General features: G+C 41.4%; 1 protein-coding gene across 1 annotated transcript; it reads left to right on the top strand.

Annotated features, from left to right (window-relative positions):
• The first annotated feature begins 88 nt into the window (after positions 1-88).
• Positions 89-24,754, top strand: LOC124620287 (mucin-5AC-like). The gene is made up of 4 exons (XM_047146956.1): positions 89-241; positions 1,905-3,095; positions 21,477-21,593; positions 23,264-24,754. The coding sequence occupies exons 1-4, from the start codon at positions 89-91 to the stop codon at positions 24,752-24,754; spliced, it is 2,952 nt and encodes a 983-aa protein (XP_047002912.1).
• Positions 24,755-26,584: the final 1,830 nt, after the last annotated feature.

Raw genomic sequence — 26,584 nt, 5'->3', positions numbered from 1 at the left:
ACAGGACAGGTACCTCAGAACCGTTACAACTTTGCGTTATCGTCTATTGCAAGCGTGATGCGTTGAAAGAGCACCGCATTCACACAGAATGTCGGACAATATTTCGTGTGTTTCTTTCCTGCAGAAGATGTTTCGCCGGTTTCGCCGGTGGCTGCCCTGCTGTGCTACTGGTGAGGGGAGCGAGGCAGACCACCCGCCGGGTGAGAAGTTCACCCCTGGTCACCCACTGGACAGCATGAAGGTGAGGGGCGCCGTGGTACCTGCCTTCTGAGAGGCATCGCCCGAGCAGCCAACTTGATTTAAAATCACCATTTTTCATCTATCGCATGTGCACTCACTATTAGGTGTTTTGTGAAACTTGCCAATCTTTCTTAGCAAGTGGCTGGGATATAACATGGTGTTCTGAATTACTGCTTTCTTTAGACTATATTTTGAGCGTTACCTACTTACTGTTATTTGTAATAGTCAAGAAATGCCACTTTCTTCAGTTACGGGATTCGCTGTTCTCCTGTTAAGTGCTCAGTCCTTATACATCGATGGGGATCAAAAGTGGCACTCGCATAAGGTGTCAAACGTATTTCTATATCTCTCAGTGGGATAAGGAACTAATGACCAGCCGCGGTGGCCGAGCGATCCTAGGCACTTCAGTCCGGAACCGCACGATTGCTACGGTCGCGGGTTAGAATCCTGCCTCGGGCATGGATGTGTATGATGTCCTTAGGTTACTTAGGATTAAGTAGTTCTAAGTTCTAGGGGACTGATGACCTCAGATGTTAAGTTTGATACTGCTCAGAGCCATTCGAACCTTTTGAACCAAGCTACTAATGACCAAAATAAATACGGGATAATTATGAGGAAAACATCTCTGCGGCATGTTATATGATGGCCTTATTGTAATTAGCGTAAACATTATGCACATTGTGTATCTCAACATTGAAAGCTCGCTCGTGGGATTGGGAATAGGTGGTGCGCTAATGAAGGTATGAAAACGGAGCAGAAATAAATGAAGAATCATTATAGCGACGATACGGGTCGATAATGTGGAAATGCACTGACTCCAGGATCTCAGAGAACGGGTAGTCTCGTATGGTCAGGTGATTGGGGACAATCATTAGTAAATTGTTAAGTTGTTTGGCTGTCGTGAGCTATGAAGGGAATGATGGTGAAAGCAGCAGTAGTCGACAAAAACCTTCGATTTCCTCTCCTCATCACGGTACGTGATGGTCGGAATTATATGCGGACTGTGGAGCAGCAGTGGAGGCTACCTGTGGCAGATGTGATGACAGAGTACAGTGCTGGTACAGGCACAAAGGCCTTATCCCCTACATCCATAACCTCTTGTGTATTGTATTCCGGAGGCGGCCCATCGTCATATTAAATATTCGGTCATATTATTTTGGATCATCAGTATAAGTTAGCGGCACACAGACCACCATGAAACCGTGCGGAGTGGATATGCGCATGCTCGCCTCTCTTCTCGTAAGTGCAGAAGTGAGCTTACAGGAATGGTCCATATCAAGCGATTGGGGGACATCGCAAGGTCATGTTGTGAATGAGACTGTCTCATTGTATGGAACTTCGAGCAGTGATACTTTTTGCCTACTGTTTAGATTACTACGTAGAATTACAAGCTCTTAAGGATCCATACATTAACAAATAAAATGCACGAGAATATTTTATACACCAATATAATTTCACAATAATTATAATGTCACAATATTTAGTGTTCAAAAATTATTTCCGTTCAATTTAAATATGTACTGAGGAGATGTACTAAAGAACTGGCAATATTTCATGTTACTTTAATGATTTGAACTATTGTAAATGGATCTTCTCTCAATTTGTATCACATGGAACACATCTAGCAACGTCTTAACATCATCCATTATATCTTTGTCTCACAGGAACCAGCATTAGCAACAACAGCTGCACCACCAGCCGTGTCGCCAACTGCAACACTTCAGGTTTCGCCAGCCACGTTGCCGGACACAGGAGGAGAGCCAGCAGAAGCCACAAGAGAAGTGGCGTCTCCACCTGCGTCACCATCCACAGTACGAGTTCAACGACAAGCTGCACCACAAGTGGTTGCACCAGCCACTTCACCAGCCACACCAGCAGTTGCCACGGAAGCCACAACAAAAGTGGCGTCGCCAGCTGAAATGCCATCCACAACACAACTTGAACCATCAGCTGTAACACACGTGGCATCTCCAGCCACGTCCCCATCTACAACACATGTCTCATCAGGCATGACACAAGTGGCGTCGTCACCTATAATCGAAGTGGCGTCACCACCCACAACAAGGGCAATTCTTCGAGCCTCATCGTCAGGTAAAACAGAAGTTACATCACCAGCAGCCGATGTAACCACAAAACGTGTAGCCTCATTACCTTTAGGGCAGGTGGTGTCCAAAGCATCGTCGTCGGCCTCCACACAAATAGCATCCGCCATCCCCATTGCCTGCAACAGCATGCATCTTATCACCAGTCCTGTTGCCAGATACAACACTCATCAAGTCACCAGTCCCGTTGCCAGATACAATACCCATCAAGCCACCAATCCTGTTGCCCGATACAGCACACGCTGTGTCACCAGTCCTGCTGCCGGATACAACACTCATCAAGCCACCAATCCTGTCGCCAGATACAGCACACGCTGTGTCACCAGTCCTGCTCCCGGATACAACACCCATCAAGCCACCAATCCTGTTGCCAGATACAGCACACGCTGTGTCACCAGTCCTGCTGCCGGATACAACACTCATCAAGCCACCAATCCTGTTGCTGGATGCAGCACACGCTGTGTCACCAGTCCTGCTGCCGGATACAACACCCATCAAGCCACCAATTCTGTTGCCGGATTCAGCACATGCTGTATCACCAGTCCTGCTGCCGGATACAACACCCATCAAGCCACCAATCCTGTTGCCGGATACAGCACACGCTGTGTCACCAGTCCTGCTGCCGGATACAGCACACGCTGTGTCACCAGTCCTGCTGCCAGATACAACATGCCTTCTGTCACCAGCCCTGCTGTGGGATACAACACGCATCCTGCCACCAATCTTGTTGCTAGCTACACCATGATACGTGTCGCAAGATTCTGAATGTCAGTGAAATATATCAATTGTTCTTATGACACTCTTGATGAAATAAAAACGAAATTTTATGTGTTATACACTGAGACTATTTTTAATGATGCTGATATATGCGTATGGATAAACAACACTGTAATGTGTGTGGATAAACTTTAATGGTTCAAATGGGTCAAATGGTTCAAATGGCTCTGAGCACTATGCGACTTAATTTCTGAGGTCATCAGTCGCCTAGAATTTAATTAAACCTAACTAACCTAAGGACATCACACACATCCATGCGCGAGGCAGGATGTGAACCTGCGACCGTAGCTGTCCCGCGGTACCGGACTGAGCGCCTAGAACCGCTAGACCACCGGGGCCAGCATAAACTTTAATGTCATCAGTAATACATAACGTTATAGCCTTCTAGTACTTCACAATTCATCCCAAGTAATCTTCCAGGTACCAATTCTACTGCATTGTCAGTTGACGTGAAAATAAATCGTTGCTACTTAGAAGTGAAAGGCACGAATGGAGCATTTTGACTACTGTGCAAACAGATAAAAATCTCTTTCATGGCTATAATTGTGCTGAGATATTGGAAAGTGGGGCACAGGACTACAGTTTTACAGATCGATCACTTTATGAATAAAATTTAAACAGAGACAATGTTGCTGTGTGCCTAGATTGGATTTTTGGTTGCAGCTAGTTTACCTTTGGAGTTATTAGTAGGTATATCAACAGAGTCATTTCTCTCAGTTTTGTGGAGCAAAAGTCTACGTCACCTGCAAAATTTGGCGAGTCCTGCATATTTGCATCAAAACAACCAAAACGTCCATAGTTGTACCGGAACTTTGTACTGCAAACCCCCACCACACTCAATAGAATACACTAGAAAGAACTGACATGAGAAAGTTCGATTAATGCTGTTTAGAGCGGGTTGTGTGAGACAGAGTCCAAAGATCTGATAACACATCTTCTGTGCCCATATGGTCATGCCGATGTCGCATGTGCATGTGAATCAAAAACTTCTTCCAAGTGCACATTAAAATTCGAAATAATACATGTCGTAAAACGTATCAGCCACTGAAAATACATATTTCTGGGTGTACTCTCTACAGTTTTGTATACACTCCAGACAGTAAATGCTGTATATACCTACAAACTTCCACTGCCCAGTCCCTTGTTGTCTATTCCTGAGATGCTGCGCATACTGCTTGATGAGAAATATGGAGGGCTGGAACTCTTACAATCCCACCATTCTGTCGTGTTGCAACCGTACATTGATAAGTTTTTTTTTACTACTTTCACTGGTACATGTAATGTTGTCAGTCACGCTATTGCTTTCGTGTACAAAACTACTATCTGATTATAACGAACAAGGTTTCCACTTGATGCCTTCCTGATTCCCAAATTTAATGTTAAAAAGCTGTTAGACATATATACTAGCGAATTTAGGTATCGAGTAAGGCAAGTCGAACATATTGTACAAAAAAAAATGTAGAAACTCATCTACAGTGGGTCCTTTCGTAGCGGTACATAGCAGAGTTTCTGCACATCGGAAATACAATCTACGCCCCATCCCCGAAAATCATATTACTTACAAACTGAAGAGGAACAGATTCAGTCAAGCTGGGAGAAACGTAGAACTCAAGTATGCGCACGCATTAACCGTTAGCAGAAGTAATCAGCTGTCATATGAAATAACCTCCGTTGTCTTGGTGTATTCAAAATGAATGCTACAACTGATTCCATTGCTTCAGCCCACGAATTGAACCGGTAGTTCACATTACCTACAACGACAACTGAACCACAAACGAAACAGAGATTCGTTGACTACTTCTTATGGGTAAACGACTGCTGTCACTGAAAAATTCTGTCTGAAGCGTGTTAATTGCAGTACCGTCAATAGAGGCATCAGATCAGCAGGGTCTGCTGAAGCACGGGAAACAACCCGTCGGGTTTGACCAAGGACGCCATAAGTTGCTCTTAGTTATTAATGCCTTGACTTTCCAGCCATAGATAACAAATCGATTCTCTGCTGCGGATAAGCGTCATCATTGTTCATTAAGAAGATTGAATGTAGTTTGAAAAGACAGGGCTAGATATTGCACAATTTTTTTTTTCGTTTGCACTGATATCAGTAATTGGTTGTTTGCAATTCATTCGGTACTTAATGCCATTCTTAGTGAGTTTGAGACAATTTGGACTGATAGCTTTTTGTTTTATGAGAATTTTTACTTTTTCATTTTCGTTTGTAGGTATGGATTTGTCTACTCCAATAAACCTGGATGATTTAAAGGAGGCTGTGGGTGTAGACATGATGGCCAGGCTTCGATTTTTACAAATGTGTGGTCTTGTTGCTGCTTATGTTCACGTCGTGAGTGCGGTGAACATATGCACCTGACCAGTGTGTCTGCTCGCCGTACTCACGACTTATTCGTGAGTGGCGGTCCATTAGACGAGGGACATGGATCGAAAAATCTAAGCTCGCCTTGAGGGATATCATAAAAATTACATATTGTTGGTGTTTGAGGTATCCTGTGTGGCTGTGCGTGCATGAATGTCGTGTGGGTGAGCGTACAGTTGTAGATTTTTAGTCTTTTCTAGAGACGTTTGTGGGGAATATCTAAAGTATAGAGGGCCGTTTGGGGGCCGGGTGTTACAGTTGAAATCGACGAGTCGCATTTTGGCAGAAGGAAGTACAACAGGGAACCACCTGTAAGATTATGGGTTTGGGGGGCTGTAGTTTCAGGTCAAGAATGTGACGAAGTAATTTTTAAAGTAGGTCCTAATCGAACGAAGGAAGTTTTGGTTACATTAACTGAAGATGATGTTGTAGAGGGTTCCGTAGTGATTTCAGATGGTTTTTCTTCACATACGGATTTGGGGAATAGGGGTTATCAGCATCATGTTGGTAATCACAGTATTGGTTCAAAATGGCTCTGAGCACTATGGGACTCAACTGCTGAGGTCATTAGTCCCCTAGAACTGAGAACTAGTTAAACCTAACTAACCTAAGGACATCACAAACATCCATGCCCGAGGCAGGATTCGAACCTGCGACCGTAGCGGTCTTGCGGTTCCAGACTGCAGCGCCTTTAACAGCACGGCCACTTCGGCCGGCTCACAGTATTGGATTCAGATCTTTATCCACTGGTCAACTGAAGAGCAGGATACAAATGTGTATGGCGCTATCTTTCGTCTTCCGTAGCACTAGTATCCTATTCTTCAATTGACATACATTGGTCAATTGAAGTACAGAATACGCATGTTATAAATGTCGTTATGTCCCATTCGCTAGTACTACTTTTTATTCTTCAAATGGTTCAAATGGCTATAAGCACTATGGGACTTAACATCTGAGGTCATCAGTTCCCTAGACTTAGAACTACTTAAACCTAACTAACCTAAGGACAACACACACATCCATGGCCGGTGCAGGATTCGAACCTGCGACCGTAGCAGCAGCGCGGATCCAGACTGAAGCGCCTAGAACCGCTCTCCCACACCGGCCGGCTTCTATTCTTCAGTTGTCCCATACAGCTAAACCAAAGAATGGGATACAAATATCACTGCTCTTGATTTTCTTGTCGTCGCTAGAAAGACTATAACTTTCACTCGATACTATTAGCATCCAAGGCAAATAAGAAACAACATAAAAAACAAACAAAATTTGTTTCCCATTCTGAAGCACGGGATATAAATTTTGTGTGTAACGTCCTCTTGCGCCTTCACGTAGTTCAAGCGAGGTACAATGTAAAGTACGCCTGTGCGTCGATTTCCTCGCTTTCGTTAAGAGTATATATATATATATATATATATATATAGGTCAGCTGAAGAGTGGGATACAAATATTATGTACGTAGATCTTTCCATCGTCGGTAGTACTACTATCTACGTAAGAACAGTCTATAGGTGGTAGCGGAGGCGAAAGAATGAAAGAATCTACACATGATGTAAAATTTCTATCCCGTACTTCAGTCGATCTATATAGTTCAGCTGAACAACAGGATACCAATGCCAACGAAAACGAAGAATTTGACGTACGTTAAATATGTATCCCGTTCTGCAGTTAACCAACACAGCTCGACTGAATTCGAGATACAACTTTTATATATGTGACGTGAGGTATTCTATGCTACCGCTACCGCTACTTCCATCCCTTCTTTTTCTCTTTAATTTCCACTGAAGTACTAGGACACAAACAAGCGATATTCTTGACATTAAGGTCGACGTATTACTCGCCTTGTTATATGTCTAAAATATTTTTTCCCTACTGTATTCCCTTGTTTCTGAACACTCCTCTCAGCTGTTACATCTTCGTAATAAATGATCTCTGGCAAATTCTGACGTCATTGGTCAAAGCTGACGGGTTGTATCCCGTTCTTCAGTGGGCCCGATCAGCTGTTGCTGGAAATTATCTCATCACAGTCCAAATGATGAAGCTTATTATTGACCCATTTCTGTCCGCTGTAACCCATTATTTCAACCAAGAACGTTCCCTGAGGTTTGCAAACAGGGACTAGTTAAGCCATTACTAAAAAAGACGTTTCCACAGCACCAGCTGATTTCCGACCTATTTGCATTCTTCGTGGAATGTCTAAGGCCTTACAACGTACAGTCTACGTCCAGGTAACAAACTGTCCAACTACAAACACTCTACTAGACGAACACCATTCACGTTTCCGCAACCATCACAGATCAAACAACAATTCGAAATATTGCGAGTCCCTGCCATCTTGAACCCTACATAGGAGAAATTCCAACTTTTCTCCTTCAGCAAAGTGATGAAAATCTAAATTGGACTGAGCACGTAACTGCAATGTGCACGAAGTTATTAGCATCTCTACGTGCCCCACAAAAATGTAAGGAGCTCCTCCTTTATGACCCCAAAATGAAACTTGTTTACATACTTCTGCTTCCAATTATTTTTTACAGGGATGTTATCTTGCAAGCCTATCCTCACAGGCCTGGAACTGCTTATGAACACCTGTGTCCATTACATCTGTCGTGTTCGACTCACTATCATATGCACAGCTGCGTACAGACAAGAGTAGGGGGCAGGTGGCGGCGATGACGTCATCCAAGATGGCGGCCATGAGTCATTTGATGGCGTCACCCAAGAATGCGGCCGTGACAGCTGATGACACAAGTACCATTATTCAAGATATTGCCTTTTGGCGAGAAGTTTGAATTTAGGTGGGAAGATAGATCAATTGGGCTTCGTCCACTAACCTAAATACATAAGTCTTTATTTCGCATGCAGTCTTTATTTAAACAATTTGATGCAGTTCTCCATCTAGTGTGCTCACCATAGGGTCTGGAGTCCAACTGACCAAGTACACAGCCCTGCCACCAGGGACACTGTCATCCCTCCTGTGACGTAATCCAAGCTGGCGGTCTGGGGTAGGGAAAATGGCAGGAAAATGACCTGGCCGGTGCTGGGCTGCTCGAGAGAGAAAGGAGTGTACTTTCTTTACTGTGGAACACTTAAATTAGGAACGGATTTCACTTAGTTCATTTATTACACTGATACAAAACACTCACTCTCACATGCTTGGGGTCACAATACACAGCATGCAGACCTGCTAACTACTCATAAATAACGCATGAAAAATGCTCTGCAGACTCGTAAACTGTGCAAATAATGCACAGCACAGCCTACAGATCTGCTCACGAAATGATATGGAAGCCATATTTTAATTATATATGACGGTAGTATCTGTTCCCGAAAGAACAGTTACCGTTGATGACCATGCAGCTTTGCTAGAAATGAAATGATAATTAAATGGACACCCTAGCTGCAAACAGGCGTTGATATACTTCATTGGGGACATGTTGAAAATGTGTGAGCCGACCGGGAATCGAACCCGGGAACTTCTGCTTTATGGAACAGATACTACCGTCGTATATAGTTAAAATATGGCTTCTTGGCTATTGACCTTCTTGTGCGAACGTACACACTGTGGCCGAACTCGTACAGGATTTGCCACGAGTAATGAGTGTGATAGGCAAACATCTATTAGGCGCACTAAGAATGTAGTGGTGTGGACATGTTGGGAATGTGGGTGTCACAGGGAGCGTGCAAGGGATAAGCCCCTGCAGGCGCACTATTCTCTGTGCACTCGGTGGTTCAGATGAATAGAGCGTCTGCCACACAAGCAGGAGATCCCGGGTTCGAGTCCCAGTCGGGCCACAAATTTTCAACATGTCCCCAATGAAGTATATCAACGCCTGTTTGCAGCTAGGGTGTCCGTTTAATAATCATTTCGATGATAAAAATGAGACATATACGTAAGAAACGCTAAATGTCTCAAGAAAATGTCTCCTTCAAGTTGTAGATAGTATCAGCAATAGTCCAGAAATTGCTTCATTACTCGCTTCGAAACAGATAAATGAATTAATTGACAGCACGACATAGCAATAACTACATTAGGGCTACTGTAGCGTTTTATAGAGTGTTATTTTTATTATTATTATTAGAGTGTTAGACACAAAGCATTAACAGCCAGATCAGAATGAAGGAGTGCAAAATCAAGTGATTTACAAACAGTAGGTATAGTGTTCACATTATAACTTGATTGATTTTAAATGAGGTTGTATTGCGCCGTTCATGCAAGTGCCGCAATGGACAAGAATAATTCAGGGGTAGTATGGTTTATAACGAGTGTCTACCCTCCCTGTGGATAGTTAGCTTTCTGATCAGAGAAGGAGTTGAGAGTAGCACTTGCGATGCACCACGAATTTCTTCGTCATTCATTCAAACTCACACACACATTTTAAAGATGAGAGTGTTTCAAGAAAAGTCTTTCATTCTGCGGTTTAGTTGGTGATAATGTGGAGGAATGGGGGCGGAGACAGACACTAGGGCGAGGGGGGGGGGGAGGAAGGCAGGGGTACTAGTTAATGTCTGATTGCACTCAGCGGTAATGGTCTAATTAAGGTTGGAATCCACTAATCTAAGCACTGCATGCGTCCGCTGTTTTGCAGCAAACTCTTACAAATACCAAGTGGTTCAAACTACCCACAGTCCCCCTAATATTACAGTTTTATCGTATCTTTGGAAAAAACTGATATTGTTCACCATAGAATAAGTTGTGACAATTTCCAGCTAAGTAATTAAATAACTGTAAAGTTAGAGCACCAAAGCGACATTTTCGTGTTGTGTGGTACAACAGAAAACAGATATAAAAATTTATTTTAGTGGGTTTTTCTTTAATAGGCAAATACGGAGAACTGAGGACAAAAATAAAATTTAAAAAAACACTTAGGAAGCCGCTCCGAAAAGTTTGATTACATGGAATGACAGTTATGGAAGCGAGTGAGAAACACTTAGCTCCAACATGCACATGACGAGTTTAATATGTTACAGGAAAATGTGACCATGAAACATGTTTTAGGGAATAGTAAGCTTTTGTCGAGAACACTCTGAGTTACTGTACGATCATGTAAAAATTTAGATACCGAGCTTATCCCTTGAGTAAGAATGAGTTCTTGAATCTAGGTAACAAATGTGCCAAGCAACCGAAAATAAAACATCTGTACTATAAGACAAAAAGGAAATGGAGTAAATTCACTACGATTTTATGAAAATACGTGAAAGCTTGGGGCTGAGGACCGCTGAATCGACAAGTTTGCGGCGAGCAGAAAGCTTCAGTAAGGAAGAATTCGACAGATTCTGTGTCAAACTTGGCGAGCTGATGGGGAAGTTCAAGTTTATAACCACGTACGACCGTATTAAAGCTTCTTTGCAACTAGAATGACTTCCATACCCGATACAATTCCTCAAAAATTTTAACGACAAAAATTCAAATGGAGAAAACAATATCAGAAAGTCATCGAGAGGCCTGTGTTGTTAGGACGTGATGTTTTATGATATCATTAACCAACGCATCCTAGAATTGTCTGATGTGAAGAAGGTTCCAGTTCAAAATTCAGAAAATATTGTAACAACAAAAAGGCTCTCGTGTCCGATGGAACCAGACCTCCCTTTACAGGAGACAGATTGTCGTGATGTGGGATACGTCAAGTATTCTTGACGTGATGTGGGATGCGTCAAGTATTCTGACGTACATAGTAGGCAGTCGAAGGCATACAGAGCTCCGTAAAACCAATTTAGGGTTGATAAAACAATTCTACACACCAAAACGTTATGGAAGTGAAGACAGCAAAACTTTGTTAATTTGGTGTCATTGGTATGGAAGCTGCAACCGTTACCATCAATACGGATTTTTGTCGCTGAATATCGAGTCCCACATACTAGCAAATGGCTCCACTGCATGAGTATGTTGTCGTTTCTCGCTCTATCCAACACGCTTTCCGAGATATTCATTACCAAACCTTTCTCCCATTGTTCACGTGTAATGCATGATTGGGCAGGATCAGATACATGCGCCCATATTTTCAGCACGTGTTCATTAGCTTTGTGGCCAGATAAGGGCATTGTACGAATTACTATTAATAATAGAGTGGTCTTGTTTTTACGCCTTTCGCAGTTCTTCCATGATGATTACCTGGTAATATAATTCCAGCTGATAATCTACTATTGATTGGTAAGGCAAAATGTCTCGAAAAAGCGTAAAGAATATAGATAACTTCTGTAATAATTACGGTGAAGCATTTACGCCTCTATTAAAAGGCATGTTTATTATGCTTTGGCTGTAAGACCGGGATAAAAAATGGACACCATATGTATGCTGCACTACGTGTTCGTCAAACTTGAATCCGCGGATGACTAGAAAAGTATGTCATGTCGCACATGGAGCACCAAGGATTTGGAGGAATACCACCAAGAATACTTTTATTTCTGGACGTTTCCCCCTACAAACAAAGGCCTCACCGTGAAGAAAAGATGTACGTTTCTACATCGCAAATATACCCTCTGCAATTCGCCCAGTGCCTCATGCCAACGAACTTCAGTTCCTGAGCTCCCAGAAAATGCATCTGTGAGCTGTGATGGAAGATAACTGTGCTTTCATAAATGAGTATGAAAATTAGCTGCCATCAGCTTCAGCAAACTTCTCTCCAAGCACATAATCTTCAAATCACATGATGACACAAGGGGAAATCAGTGACATCATCAGGGATCTAGAATATTTGGCTTCACTTTCATAACAGTGGAAGTACCTACACGACTCCGAGAGAGTGACAACCTTTCGCGCTAGTTGAAAAGAATATGAACAGTCTTATTTTCTTTTTTAAAGAAAACATTCTGCAAAGACGTAATTCGTCTGATAGGCATAGCATATGAAGCATTGGTCTGATCAATGGAGACTGTTCATCGATGATTCGAAGACACAAAGTCTCGAAGCAGTACTTTTACATAATGGCAATGAGTTTACTTTCACTTCTGTGGCGTACGCCACCAAAACAAAAGAAATAGATAAAAATATGAGAAACGTCTTGCTAGGATCAGATCACGCGAGATACCAGTACGAAGTGTGTGGGGATTTTAAAGTTATTGCCGTTTTATTGGGGATGCAATCCGCCTACATCAGGTACTATTGTTTCCCTTGCTAATGGGATAGCCGTGCTAGAGACAAACACTGTTGTCCGAAGTAATATCCCTGTGTGAGTAAATAACTCCTGGAATGAAATATATATTGTTTCGCTCCCAGCAGTACGTATAAAACTGGAGCTTAGGAAAAATTTTGTAAAATCCTGCACAAACCATAAGATTGCTGGGTAAAGATGTAAATGCAGATCTGTCATCATATCAGTGAGGGCAGAATTTCTAAAATCAGTTCCTGGACTGATTCAGTGTCCTTGTTACTGAACTCCGAGGGGCTTGGTGATTAACTGTTTCTGGAAAACGAGAAAGTAGATGTGCCTGTGTAACAAACTTCTGCGAATGCCAACGAGCATGCTACGGTTCGTTCGCCTGGTGTAGGAGGCAGTTCGTATACCAACTCAGGCCATCGTCGTGGCGTGGAGCCACAACCTGTAGTAACAGTAAAGTCTGTTGTCTGATGAGGATTCACCGTACAGCGAAAAATACATCCGAAATGTGATGCAGCTCATTCTCTAGGAGTTCCTGCATCAGGTAGGTGTGCTCTCGTAGGTGCGTGTGCCTACTATCACTTCTCGCTCTACCCAATACGCTCTCCGAGATGTTCATTACCAAATATTTCTCCCATTGTTCACGTGTAATGCATGATTGGGCAGACGCTACCCCAGTGTGCGTTATAAACATCAATACGATGACTGTTTCAGACAGCAAGTGAAAGTGGCTTGGAAAACTACTTCCCAATAGAATGTCAGACACATCTATTGTCTCCTTCACGCAACACTGCGTTGTATCATGAACAGACCACAGAAATACTGACATTTCTTTTCCAATAGAGTCTCTCTAGGGGAGTGCGACCCTGTCAGTAACTGATATGCCAGGCCGTTCATGGTGATAGTCGTCTTAATCGTTGTCGTCTTAAATTTTTTCCTCTCTGATCCGTTTATACTGCTCGCAAACTCTTGTCTTACTCATCGCAGATTCATGGAAACGAAACGTGTTATGTTTGTTTACGTGTAGCTTTGTGTTCGTAACGCAGGAGTTTTTGCATTTCCTCATGCTTATCTCTTTACAATTACGTGGAAATGCCGTCGTTTATATTCATATGTGACGCGATAGGAATTGATTAGTTTTATTTGAGGTCACATGCCTCCGTGTGTATGTATACTTTGTAGTCAGTAGGAAGAGTAAATGTTTTGTAGTTGCACTGTGATGATGTATATTCTTAATCTTCGTTTGCTTCATGATCAAAATATACACATAGACATACTAACAACTAACTCATTTCTTTGAGATGCGACCCATTTTCTCCTTTGGTACCTATAACACCCGTCGTAAATCTCTTCCTCTTCTGCGCCGTGTCGATGCACTGGGCGCTGCAATATAAAAAACTTATAACTAACTTAAAAACTAATTGTGTTTCGTAGCTCATAGGCCACTCGTATACCCGGTCATCACGTTTGTTCGGAGACGTTTTTCATATCTCATTCTCATTTGTTTATATATTGATTCACTTGCATTTTTTATTCCTTTTATTCATTTACCCTGCAAAGAAAGTTACTCTGACATCCCGTACGGTATCTTATATTTTGTTAGCTAACACGTCCTGTGTGTTTCGTTGTAATGATTTCTTTTAGCTCTAATTACACTGTATCCTAGTATTGACGCAACGTCACATGTTGATATAATATTACATTTTTCCATTCCCTGATAGTAAATATAGTTGTTATGTGTTATTAATTATTATGAAATTGAGTTCGATACTTGTGCAGCTTGGCATTTCTATTTGGTTGGGCCGGACCTTGGTTGGGCCGCGAGTTAGCCTGTTGCTCTTGCACAAGGTCAATGTCTCTTCCCTAGTACTGACATAAGCATGCATTGCTGAGCACGCACAGCTGAGTCGTACGCTGCTCCAGTTTGCATTTCGCTTTGCGTGAAGCTGTGTTTTTACACTTCCTTCTAGTCAAATGTTTGTCTTCGCCTACAAAACAAGAAAATTACTTAAATCTATACATATTTCACTCAAAAATACACATAATATTTTTTTTTACTTATAAAATTATGACATTACCTATAAATATATTTTATGACAAGGAAACTGCTGTGATATTGGGTGACTACTCGTGAAAAGAGTTTAAGTCTTTGTGAAGATGGAAACCTTTGTCTCTCCCTGTTCTTTCATATACCAACCTATAAGTTCCAGGATAAGGTATTTTTGCAATAATATAGGGCCCTGAGTATAGTAAACCCAATTTTTTATTTAGCTTACCGATCTTTGTCGATTTGGGATGTGTTCTCAAGAGGACTCGTAGCCCTTAAAAAAAATTTGTAACTCGTTTTAACTTTCTGCTATATGTTCTCTTTCTGTATATTGCTTTATTCTCCAGTGTGATTACTGCTTGCTTGATTTTATCCTGTAAAGTAAACTCTCTAGTAGGTAATTTTGGTATGGGTGATTCCCATTCGTCAGTTTGTTCTGTGTTAAACATCTGTTCATTAGGAGTGAAACCTGTGAAAGAGTGGGGAGATTGTTGCTATTTGCATAAATGAAGTCACGTATTCAATCCATCGTGAATGCTTATTATGAGCGTATGTCCTTATAAATCTATTATATTCTTTAAACACCCTCTCCATGGGATTTGCTCCTGGATGGAAAAAACTTACCAAGATGTGTTTAATGCCCTGTGTATTCATGAATTGTTTCCATTTTCTTCCTACGAAATTGGCTGCGTTGTCTTTTAATAATACTTTGGGTCTACCTACTCTTCGTAAGTAATCCTCTTCAGCTCTCTTCATCATGCTACTGGCTGTAAAGTTTGATGTATTTTGTGAAAATACCATAAAGAGCTATTTTGTAGTTGACACCTCCTTTTGCTCTGGGTTATGGCCCTTTGATATCCAGAGAAACCATTTCCAGTGAAGCTTTGATTAGAATGGGATGTAGTTCTGTAAATTTTGACATATTGTATCGATTTGGTCTTTGGCAAATACCACACTTTCTTAATATTTGTGAAAGACGTCGTCGTAAATTAGGAAAGTAACAAAATTTGGAAATCTTGTCTGCACATTTTCTTACTTCGTGGTGTCCGCATACTTCGTGTTTTTGTTTGATAAATTCTTCGATATATTTCGCTCGAAGGCATACACACCAATGGTTAGAACTTTCGTGCTTCCAGTGAAACAAAACGGCATTGTATAACTGATACCATTTACTTACCTTATGGTTTATATTCTGGTTAAGATTTTGTATTACCTTTTTCGACCTATTGTCCTGATGCTGTATCATTCAGATGTGTTTACAGAAGTTTTTGTAGTCTGATTTTTGTGTGTTACTTTGCATCAATAATGTTCGGATTTCTGATTCGTGTTCAGAAAGTTCACTGAACTCGTCTAGTCCCTGCGGTAAACTGGATAGTGCAAATACAATAAGATTCTGACTGCCTTTTATGTATATTATTTCAAAATTGAATTCCTGTAGGTACAAACACCACCTCGCTAGTCTTCGGTGTAACAGTTTACATGTTAAGAGAAATGATATTGATTGGTGATCAAAATAGACTTTAGTGTTTTTACCACAAAGAAAATACTCAACTTTCTTAAATACCCAAATTACTGCTAAACTTCCCAGTTCTGATATGGAATATGATCTTTCTGCATCTGATACAGTTCTGCTGGCAAAGCTAATGACTTTGGGTACTGTTTTCCCTTCTTCTTCTTGTATCCGGAACAAACATGCCCCCAGCCCCTGAGACAAGGTGTCCGTGCTTAAATAAAAGTCCTTCGACATGTCAGGATGACTGAAAATGTTTGCTGATATTAATGCATTTTTAATTTTGGTATAGTCCTCCTGGTATCTCTCATCCCATAAGCAAGGTTTATTTAGTCCTAGATATGCTTTCAATTGTTTTTTGTTCCTTGGGGCTGGACAAATGCGTATGGCATCTAGTTTCTTTGGGTCTGGTAATATACCCTGTTCTGATACGACATGTCCTAAAGGTTTTAGATGTTCTTTGCCAAAGTTAGATTTTTTAAGATTTGCTGTTACTTTGTACTCTGTAAATCTCTGAAATAATTTTTCCATTATACTGATGTGCTCTGCCTAAGATGATGTGGCTATTAACATATCGTCAACATAAATGGTAACCTTACTGAGCAATTCTGGTCCTAAGACAGTATCCAAAGTTGATATAAATGCGCCTGCGCTAACGTTTAAGCCAAAGGGTAGAACTTGAAATTCCTAACTCCTGCCATTGCAGACAAATGCTGTGTATTTTCTACTCTCCTCATGTAATTTCATTTGCCAGTAGGATTTTTTTTAGATCGAAGCTGCCAAAGTATTTGGTGCTATGAAATTTTAGTAACTGTTCATCTAAATTATCTCGTTTTGTTCCTATTGATACTAGGATTTTGTTCATGCCTCTAGCGTCTGAAACTAGTCATACTGATCCATCAGATTTGTTAATTCGTAGTATTGAACTGCAATATGGTGAAAAGGATGGCTGTATGATTCCCCATTTGCACATCTGACGTATTTACTACTTAACTGCTTCACAGTTTGCAGCTCGTGGTCGTGCGGTAGCATTCTCGATTCCCACGCCCGGGTTCCCGGGTTCGATTCCCGGCGGGGTCAGGGATTTTCCTGCCTCATGATGACTTGTGTTGTGTCCTGTCCTTAGGTTAGTTAGGCTTAAGTAGTTCTAAGTTCTAGGGGAATGATGACCATCGATGTTAAGTCCCATAGTGCTCAGAGCCATTTGAACCATTTGAACTGCTTCACGCTTTGTCCATGATATGGGATAAAACACAACACAAAACGTATCGTGAGGGTAGACTTAAGTTTATGTTCATAATCTTTGATTACTCCTGGATTCTTATTAAAAACATTTGCATACTTAAAAAAATCAGAAAGTTCTTGACGTTGTGCAGTATCTAGGATATTTGATTCATTCAATTTTTGTTCCACTAATTCATGGTTAACTTCAGTGTCGGTATCGTGTTCGTTATCACATTTGTTCAAAAAATACGTAGTGGGATTTGAAGACTGTACAGTGACATTGGATTCTTGGTTTACGTTTTCATACCTCACCGGTGTGTTAATCAGGCTCATAGAAAATTTTTGGTCTTTCACAAAGAAATGGCACTTACCATTACCTATGTCTATTTGAGTTTTGTAAGTTCTACATGTGTCCATACCTATCGAGCAGTTAACTGTAAGTTTCTCTACTATTAAAAAATTACACTTCACAGAAAATTGTTCAATGTGCACGATGATAAGAGCTTTGTGTTTTACTAATTTGGTTTTCCCGTCTGTCGCGGTTTGTACTTTGCAATTTTGCTGGTGGAACAGGACATTTATTCCGTCTTTTTAACTCAGTAAAAATGCTTCAGACATTAAATTAGCCGTGGACCCAGTGTCAAGTATTTACTGTGTGTCTATACCAAAAATTTTCACCCTGATAACTGCGTGCACCTGCTCTTCTAGTGTATTTTTCGTCTATTCTAATTCATGTTGGTATAGATCGTCTTTTATGTCTCCTTGCTCAACGAATCATACGAAACATGTTTGAAAATCTGATTTCCCCCAATCGCTTGTAAGATCTATATTATGGGGCACAACTATGACCGATTCGGGTTTTTCTGCAGTGTAGTCTGATCTACTTCTGTGCACGGAACAATATCTGTCAGTTCTACTGTGTGATAGTTTCTCCAGTTTGTATAATTACCAGCTCGTGACATACTTTCTCATGTGTTCATATGGCTGTTGTGAAATGTAGCCGTATTATGATTTTATTGCGCAAAGGTTGGCTGCAGTATGGTATGTGGTATGTTATTTTTGTTGCCGCTCGCCGGCCATTTCTATGGCTGACTGTTTTTATTTTCACGCAGTGCATAATTTTGAGATGAGGGATTGAAATTAGCTTGTGGATGGTAATCGTTCCTCTTATACGGAAAGTTTTGTTTAAATCTTTTGTTCTTGCTTTTTTCATTTCCTTGGTTAATGTATCCTTGCGGTTGCGCGTACCAACTTTGCTGTAACTTCACGTCTGGCTTTTTGTATTGACAATTCGAGTTATGTTTTTGTGATGTTTGGCTGTCTGATGCTCTATTTGTTATTACACGATTCTCATATATTAGGTCGATTGAGTCTAGAATGGATAGAAAATATTGTGTGTCGTGCTCAGGTGTAGTAAATAATTTTTCACGAATGTATGATGGGAAAAGACTTTTTCAAATTTTTAAAACATCAACATGAGAAATAGGATTCGTCCAGTAATATGTTTTATTGAGATGCTTCACAAAATACCCCGACAAGGAACCATATTTGCTATTAAAAGGGGTGGGGTTAAAAACCTCTCGCCTGTTGAAATCAATCCTATTGTTGAAATTATTGCGGTTATAGGAAGAATAATTCTTGATTTTTGAGACTTAATCTTTATAGAGCATGAATTTTCGGTATATGATATAATTAGGTCTGAGAATCTAATACATATGTAATAATAAAGTGTAATTCTAGTTAATACGACTATAATAATTATAATAGTTGTTATGTTGTTTTCTATTAATGATTGTATTACAATTCGTTTTGGTAGGAATCCAAGAAATGGGTGGTAAACCACCTACAGATAGAAGGGATAAGAATATTATGAATTTAATTTCAGTTTTTATGTTTCTAGCTGAATAGATGTGGTTTATGAAGAATAGATTTATTTTCTTGAATAATAAGACTATGATTAGTTTTAGTAGTGCATGAATAATAAAGTATAGTTCCCAGATGTTTTCTCTGACTGTTAGAGATCGTAACGCTGCACTAGCACATTCCCCATTCTGATAATAGAGCTTCACTAAAAGCACCTTTTCAGGTAACGTCAACTTGCTGCGACTGCTGGCGCATCTGATTCTCTCTCTTATTAGAACTTTTTTTGCTTCTGATTAAACCTCATGTCATTCCATGCATGTGTGTCAGTTTTTACATCTCTATCTACATTATTCCGTGGTTTATGAAGTGTTCAAATTTATACCTACTTTTTGATCACCCAGTACATAGATACGTGCTGCTAACACCGCGACCGCCCACGGTCAGGCGAAGTAGCAACTCAGCGACAGTAGTAATTTAAATTAATGTAGTGAGGTGGAAGTACGTTAAAAAAAGGGTGGAAAATACATGAAGGCGGGAACACGAGCCGGGCACGGTTCAGGAATCGTTTAATAGCATCAGGCAATACATTAGTGCAAACAAATTGACAAACATATTTTCCATGATCATGAATGGGACTACCTAAAGTAACATAAGAGTTGTTCTGTAGGTCAGTACGTGAAAGAATGAAATTTTTCACGCACTATTCGCGAGTGGAACAGAATTGGAGGGATCAGGTAGTGGTACCGAAAGTACCCTCCGATACACACCATTTGGTGGCTTGAGGAATATGACGTATATTCGGAAAACATTTTGGCATATTTCGCATTTGAAGCAATAATTTTTGCCTTTAGATATTTCACTCCTTAATTTACACTTATGTTCAAAAGAGACACGATTATGAAGATGCTGTAATATATGGACACTGAAACATTGTGTAGCAACTGTAGAACGCAGTCACTTAACAGCGTATGTATCGTCATCTGGGTTGCCTGTAAACAATGCAGTGTCGCTTGAAGCGATCTGCGCTGTTGCCCAGGAACATTGCGAGTCCGTATAGTTCTCGTGCGCTCTAGTACTGTTTCGAGGTGTTCTGAAAAAACCTTAACGTATCTGTTAACTTAAAGAAGAAAGTTGTGAAAGCTTCGTATTACCATCTGAGAAGAAGCCTAAACGTCCATTTTTTCCACCCGGACACCAGTTCTTCGGAACAGGTATGTAATAAGTGGTCCTTTCTGTCCTTGTCCGCCGTTAGACAGACATCAATTTCGCACACACAGGATCGAATTACATTAAGTAGTTCAAAATTACACATAAAGCTGCTACAACTGCATAGGAAATAGTACAAGATACATAATAATAGAAGACACACACATTATGCTTTCAGACTAAACATTTGCTCGTAGTGGTAGGCCTATACATCTACTCGTTTGAAAAACATAGAACGTAGTTCGGATTCATTGTTTTCATAGCCGTCTAGCGAATTTTACTTTATTAATTTTTGGAATAACTTTCTATTAAAGTATTCGAACATCTTGGCTGTTCTCTCTCTAACCCAGTTCAGCTGTTTCATGTATTAAATTACTGAGAAACTTTTTTCTGTGTATGAATGGTTAGTCTTAATATTTGTGTGTGCGTAATCCATATCTTCCACGGCTCTCCTGGTTTCAAATGATCGTGCAATTCATATATGTTTTTGAGTCGGTTTTACCGACAATATTCAGCACTAACAGTCCACGGTAAATTAGGGTTTGCCTATTAAATATACGTTTGTTCGTGTGCTTCTCTTTGTAAAATTTAATTCTAAAGGAAATGCCGTTACTGACATTCAGTGACTTACCCGATATTTGTGCAGTTCCCTGTCAAGGTTCTCGGAGGCCAGATTAGCTCAGACGTGTATGATTTTTAATATATTTAAGTGCACTTAACAAGATATATCAAAATTCCATACATTTTTCCTGAACCTAATCCTATCCATTAACTGTTTATTTCTTTCGAAGCAAATGTGCAGGGTAATTAAATAGTAGGTGGTGACTCGAGATACCGTCTTTAACAAAATCCCAGTTGAAGTTCACATAATACTGTTTCATGCTACGTAACAGAATAATTATCCATCGACCCATCAAACTGCGTAATGGGACTGGTACGTTACAACCGTTACAAATTTTCGTTATCGTATTTTCCAAGTGTGATGCGTTGAAAGAGCACCGCACTCACACAGATGTCGGACAATATTTCGTGTGTTTGTTTCCTGCAGAAGATGTTTCGCCGGTTTCGCCGGTGGCTGCCCTGCTGTGCTACTGGGGAGGGGAGCGAGGCAGACGACCCGCCGGAGGAGAAGACCGCCCCTGGCCACCCACTGGACAGCAAGGAGGTGAGGGGCGCCGTGGTGCCTGCCTTCTGAGAGCCATCGCCCGAGCAGCCAACTTGATTTAAAAGCGCTATTTTTCATCAATCCCATGTGTACTCACTATTAGGTGTTTTGTGAAACTTGCCAATCTTTCTTAGCAAGTGGCTGGGATAAAACATGGTGTTCTAAAGTACTGCTTTCTTTAGACTATATTTTGAGCGTTACCTACTTACTGCTATTTGCAACAGTCAAGAAATGCCACTTTCTTCAGTTACGGGATTCGCTGTTCTCCTGTTAAGTGGTCAGACCTTATCCATCGATGGGGATCAAAAGTGGCGCTCGCATAAGGTGTCAAACGTATTTCTATATTTCTCAGTGGGATAAGGAACTAATGACCAGCCGCGGTGGCCGAGCGGTCCTAGGCACTTCAGTCCGGAACCGCAGGATTGCTACGGTCGCAGGTTAGAATCCTGCCTCGGGCATGGATGTGTATGACGTCCTTAGGTTACTTAGGATTAAGTAGTTCTAAGTTCTAGGGAATTGATGACCTCAGATGTTAAGCCTCATACTGCTCAGAGCAATTCGAACCATTTGAACCAAGCAACTAATGACCAAAATTAATACGGGAAAATTATGGGGAAAACATCTCTGCGGCATGTTATATAGTGGCCTTATTGTAATTAGCGTAAACATTATGCACATTGTGTATCTCAACATTGAAAGCTTGCTCGTGGGATTGGCAATACGTGGTGCTCTAATGAAGGTATGGAAACGGAGCAGAAATAAATGAAGATTCATTCTAGCGACGATACGGGTCGATAATGCGGAAATGCACTGACTCCAGGATATCAGAGAACGGGTAGTCTCGTACGGTCAGGTGATTGGGGACAATCGTTGGTAAATTGTTAAGTAGTTTGGCTGTCGTGAGCTATGAAAGGAGGTTGAATGACGGTGAAACCAGTAGTAGTCGATAAAACCTTCGATTTCCTCTCCTCATCACGGTACGTGATGGTCGGAATTATATGCGGACTGTGGAGCAGGATTGGAGGCTACCTGTGGCAGATGTGATGACAGAGGACAGTGCTGGTACAGGCACAATGGCCTTATACCCTATAACCATAACCTCTTGTGTATTGTATCCCGGAGGCGGCCCATCGCCATATCAAATATTCGGTCATATTATTTTGGATCATCAGTATAAGTTAGCAGCACACAGACCACCATGAAACCGTGCAGTGTGGATATGCGCATGCTTGCCTCTATTCTCGTAAGTGCAGAAGTGAGCTTACAGGAATGTTCCATATCAAGCGATTGGGGGACATCGCAAGGTCATGTTGTGAGTGAGACTGTCTCATTGTATGGGACTTCGAGCAGTGATAGTTTTTGGCTACTGTTTAGATTACAACGTAGAATTACAAGCTCTTAAGGATCCATACATTAACAAATAAAATGCACGAGAATAATTTATACACCAATATAATTTCACAATATTTATAATGTCACAATATTGATTGATAAAAAATTATTATTTCCGTTCAATTTAAATATGTACTGAGGAGATGTACGAAAGAACTGGCAGTGCTTAATTTACTTTAATGACTTAAACTATTGTGAATAGATCGTCTCTCAATTTGTATCACATGGAACACATTTAGCAACGTCTTAACATAATCCATTATATCTTTGTCTCACAGGAGCCAGCATTAGCAACAACAGCTGCATCACCAGCAGTGTCGCCAGCTGCAACACTTCTGGTTTCGCCAGCCACGTTGCCGGACACAGGAGGAGAGCCAGCAGAAGCCACAAGAGAAGTGGCGTCTCCACCTGCGTCACCATCCACAGTACGAGTTGAACGACCAGCTGCACCACAAGTGGTTGCACCAGCCACTTCACCAGCCACACCAGGAGTTGCCACGGAAGCCACAACACAACTGCAGTCTCCAGCTGTACTGACATCCACAACACAACTTGAACCAGCAGCTGCCACACACGTGGCATACCCAGCCACGTCCCCATCTACAACACATGTCTCAGCAGGCATGACACAAGTGGCGTCGGCACTTATAATCGAAGTGGCGTCACCACCCACAAGAAGAGCAATTCATCGAGCCTCATCACCAGGCAAAACAAAAGTTACATCACCGGCAGCCCGTCTAACCACAAAACGTGTAGCCTCATTACCTTTAGGGCAGGTGGTGTCCAAAGCATCGTCGTCGGCCTCCACACGAATAGCATCCGCCATCCCCATTGCCTGCAACAGCATGCATCTTATCACCAGTCCTGTTGCCAGATACAACACTCATCAAGTCACCAGTCCCGCTGCCAGATACAACACTCATCAAGTCACCAATCCTGTTGCCAGATACAGCACACGCTGTGTCACCAGTCCTGCTGCCGGATACAACACACATCAAGCCACCAATCCTGTTGCCAGATACAGCACACGCTGTGTCACCAGTCCTGCTGCCAGATACAACACCCATCAAGCTACTAATCCAGTTGCCGGATACAGCACACGCTGTGTCACCAGTCCTGCTGCCAGATACAGCACATGCTGTGTTACCAGTCCTGCTACCAGATACAACACCCATCAAGCTACTAATCCTGTTGCCAGATACAGCGCACGCTGTGTTACCAGTCCTACTGCCAGATACAACATGCGTTCTGTCACCAGTCCTGCTGCCGGATACAGCACACGCAGTCTCACCAGTCCTGCTGCCAGATACAACACCCATCAAGCTACTAATCCTGTTGCCAGATACAGCACACGCTGTGTTACCAGTCCTGCTGCCAGATACAACACCCATCAAGCTACTAATCCTGTTGCCAGATACAGCGCACGCTGTGTTACCAGTCCTGCTGCCAGATACAACATGCGTTCTGTCACCAGTCCTGCTGCTGGATACAGCACACGCAGTGTCACCAGTCCTGCTGCCGGATACAACACTCGCTGTGTCACCAGTCCTGCTGCCAGATACAACATGCGTTCTGTCACCAGCCCTGCTGCCAGATACAACACCCATCAAGCTACCAATCCTGTTGCCGGATACAGCACACGCTATATCACCAGTCCTGCTGCCAGATACAACATGCCTTCTGTCACCAGCCCTGCTGTGGGATACAACACGCGTCCTGCCACCAATCCTGTTGCTAGCTACACCATGATTCGTGTCGCAAGATTCTGAATGTCAGTGAAATATATCATTTGCTCTTATGATACTTTTGATGAAATAAAAACGAAATTTTATGTGTAATATACTGAGTCTATTTTTAATGATGCTGATATATGCGTATGGATACACGACACTGTAATGTGTGTGGATAAACTTTAATGTCATCAGTAATACACAACGATATAGCCTTCTAGTACTTCACAATTCATCCTAAGTAATCTTCTAGATGCTAATTCTACTGCATTGTCAGTTGACATGAAAATAAATCGTTGTTATTTAGAAGTGAAAGGCACGAATGGAGCATTTTGACTACTGTGCAAACAGATAAAAATCTCTTTCATGGCTATAATTGTGCTGAGATATTGGAAAGTGGAGCACAGGACTACAGTTTTATAGATCGATCACGTTTTGAATGAAATTTAAACAGAGACAATGTTGCTGTGTGCGTAGTTTGGATATTTGGTTGCAGCTAGTTTACCTTTGGAGTTATTAGTAGGTATATCAACAGAGTCATTTCTCTCAGTGTTGTGGAGCAAGAGTCTGTGTCACCTGCAAAATTTGGCGAGTCCTGCATACTTGCATCAAAACAACCAAAACGTCCATTGTTGTACAGGAACTTCGTACTGCAAACCCCCACCACACTCTATAGAATACACTAGAAAGAACTGTTATGAGAAAGTTTGATTAATGCTGTTTAGAGTGGGTTGTATCAGACAGAGTCCAAAGATCTGATAACACATCTTCTGTGCTCATATGGTCATGCCGATGTCGCATGTGCATGTGAATCCAAAAATTCTTTCTCCTGCACGTTAAAATTCCAAATAATACATGTCGTAAAACGTATCAGCCACTGAAAATACACATTTCTGGGTGTACTCGCTACAGTGTTGTATACACTCCAGACAGTAAATGCTGTATATACCTACAAACTTCCACTGCCCGGTCCCTTGTTGTCTTTTCCTGAGATGGTGCGCTTACTACTTGATGAGAAATATAGGGGGCTGTAACTCTTACAATCCCACCGTTCTGTCGTATTCCAACAGTATATTGATAACTTTTTTTTACTTCTTTCCAGGTACATGTAATATTGTCAGTCACGCTATTACTTTCGTGTACAAAACTAATATCTGATTATAACGAACAAGGCTTGCACTTGATGCCTTCCTGATTCCCAAATTTAATGTTAAAAAGCTATTAGACATATATACTTGCGAATTTAGGCATCGAGTAAGGCAAGTCTAACATATTGTACAAAAAAAAATGTAGAAACTCCTCTACAGTTTCTCCTTTCGTAGCGGTACAGAGCAGAGTTTCTGCACATCGGAAATGCAATCTACGCCCCATCCCCGAAAATCATATTACTTACAAACTGAAGAGGAACGGAGTCAGTCAAGCTGGGAGAGATGTAGAACTCAAGCATGCGCACGCATTAACCGTTAGCAGAAGTGATCAGCTGTCATATGAAATAACCTCCGTTGTCTTGGTGTTTCAAAATGAGTGCTACAATTGATTCCATTGCTTCAGCCCACGAATTGAACCGGTAGTTCACATTACCTACAACCACAACTGAACCACAAACGAAACAGAGACTCATTGACAACTTCTTACGGGTAAACGACTGCTGTCACTGAAAAATTCTATCTGAAGCGTGTTACTTGCAGTACCGTCAATAGAGGCATCAGATCAGCAGGGTCTGCTGAAGCACGGGAAACAACCTGTCGGGTTTGACAAAGGACGTCATAAGTTGCTCTTAGATATTAATGCCATTACTTTCCAGCCATAGATAACAAATCGATTGTCTGCTGCGGATAAGCGTCATCATTGCACATTCAAAAGATTGAA

Source organism: Schistocerca americana, chromosome 6 (assembly GCF_021461395.2).
Source record: "Schistocerca americana isolate TAMUIC-IGC-003095 chromosome 6, iqSchAmer2.1, whole genome shotgun sequence".
Lineage (NCBI taxonomy): Eukaryota > Metazoa > Arthropoda > Insecta > Orthoptera > Acrididae > Schistocerca > Schistocerca americana.
This window is presented reverse-complemented; position numbering and strand designations above follow the sequence as displayed.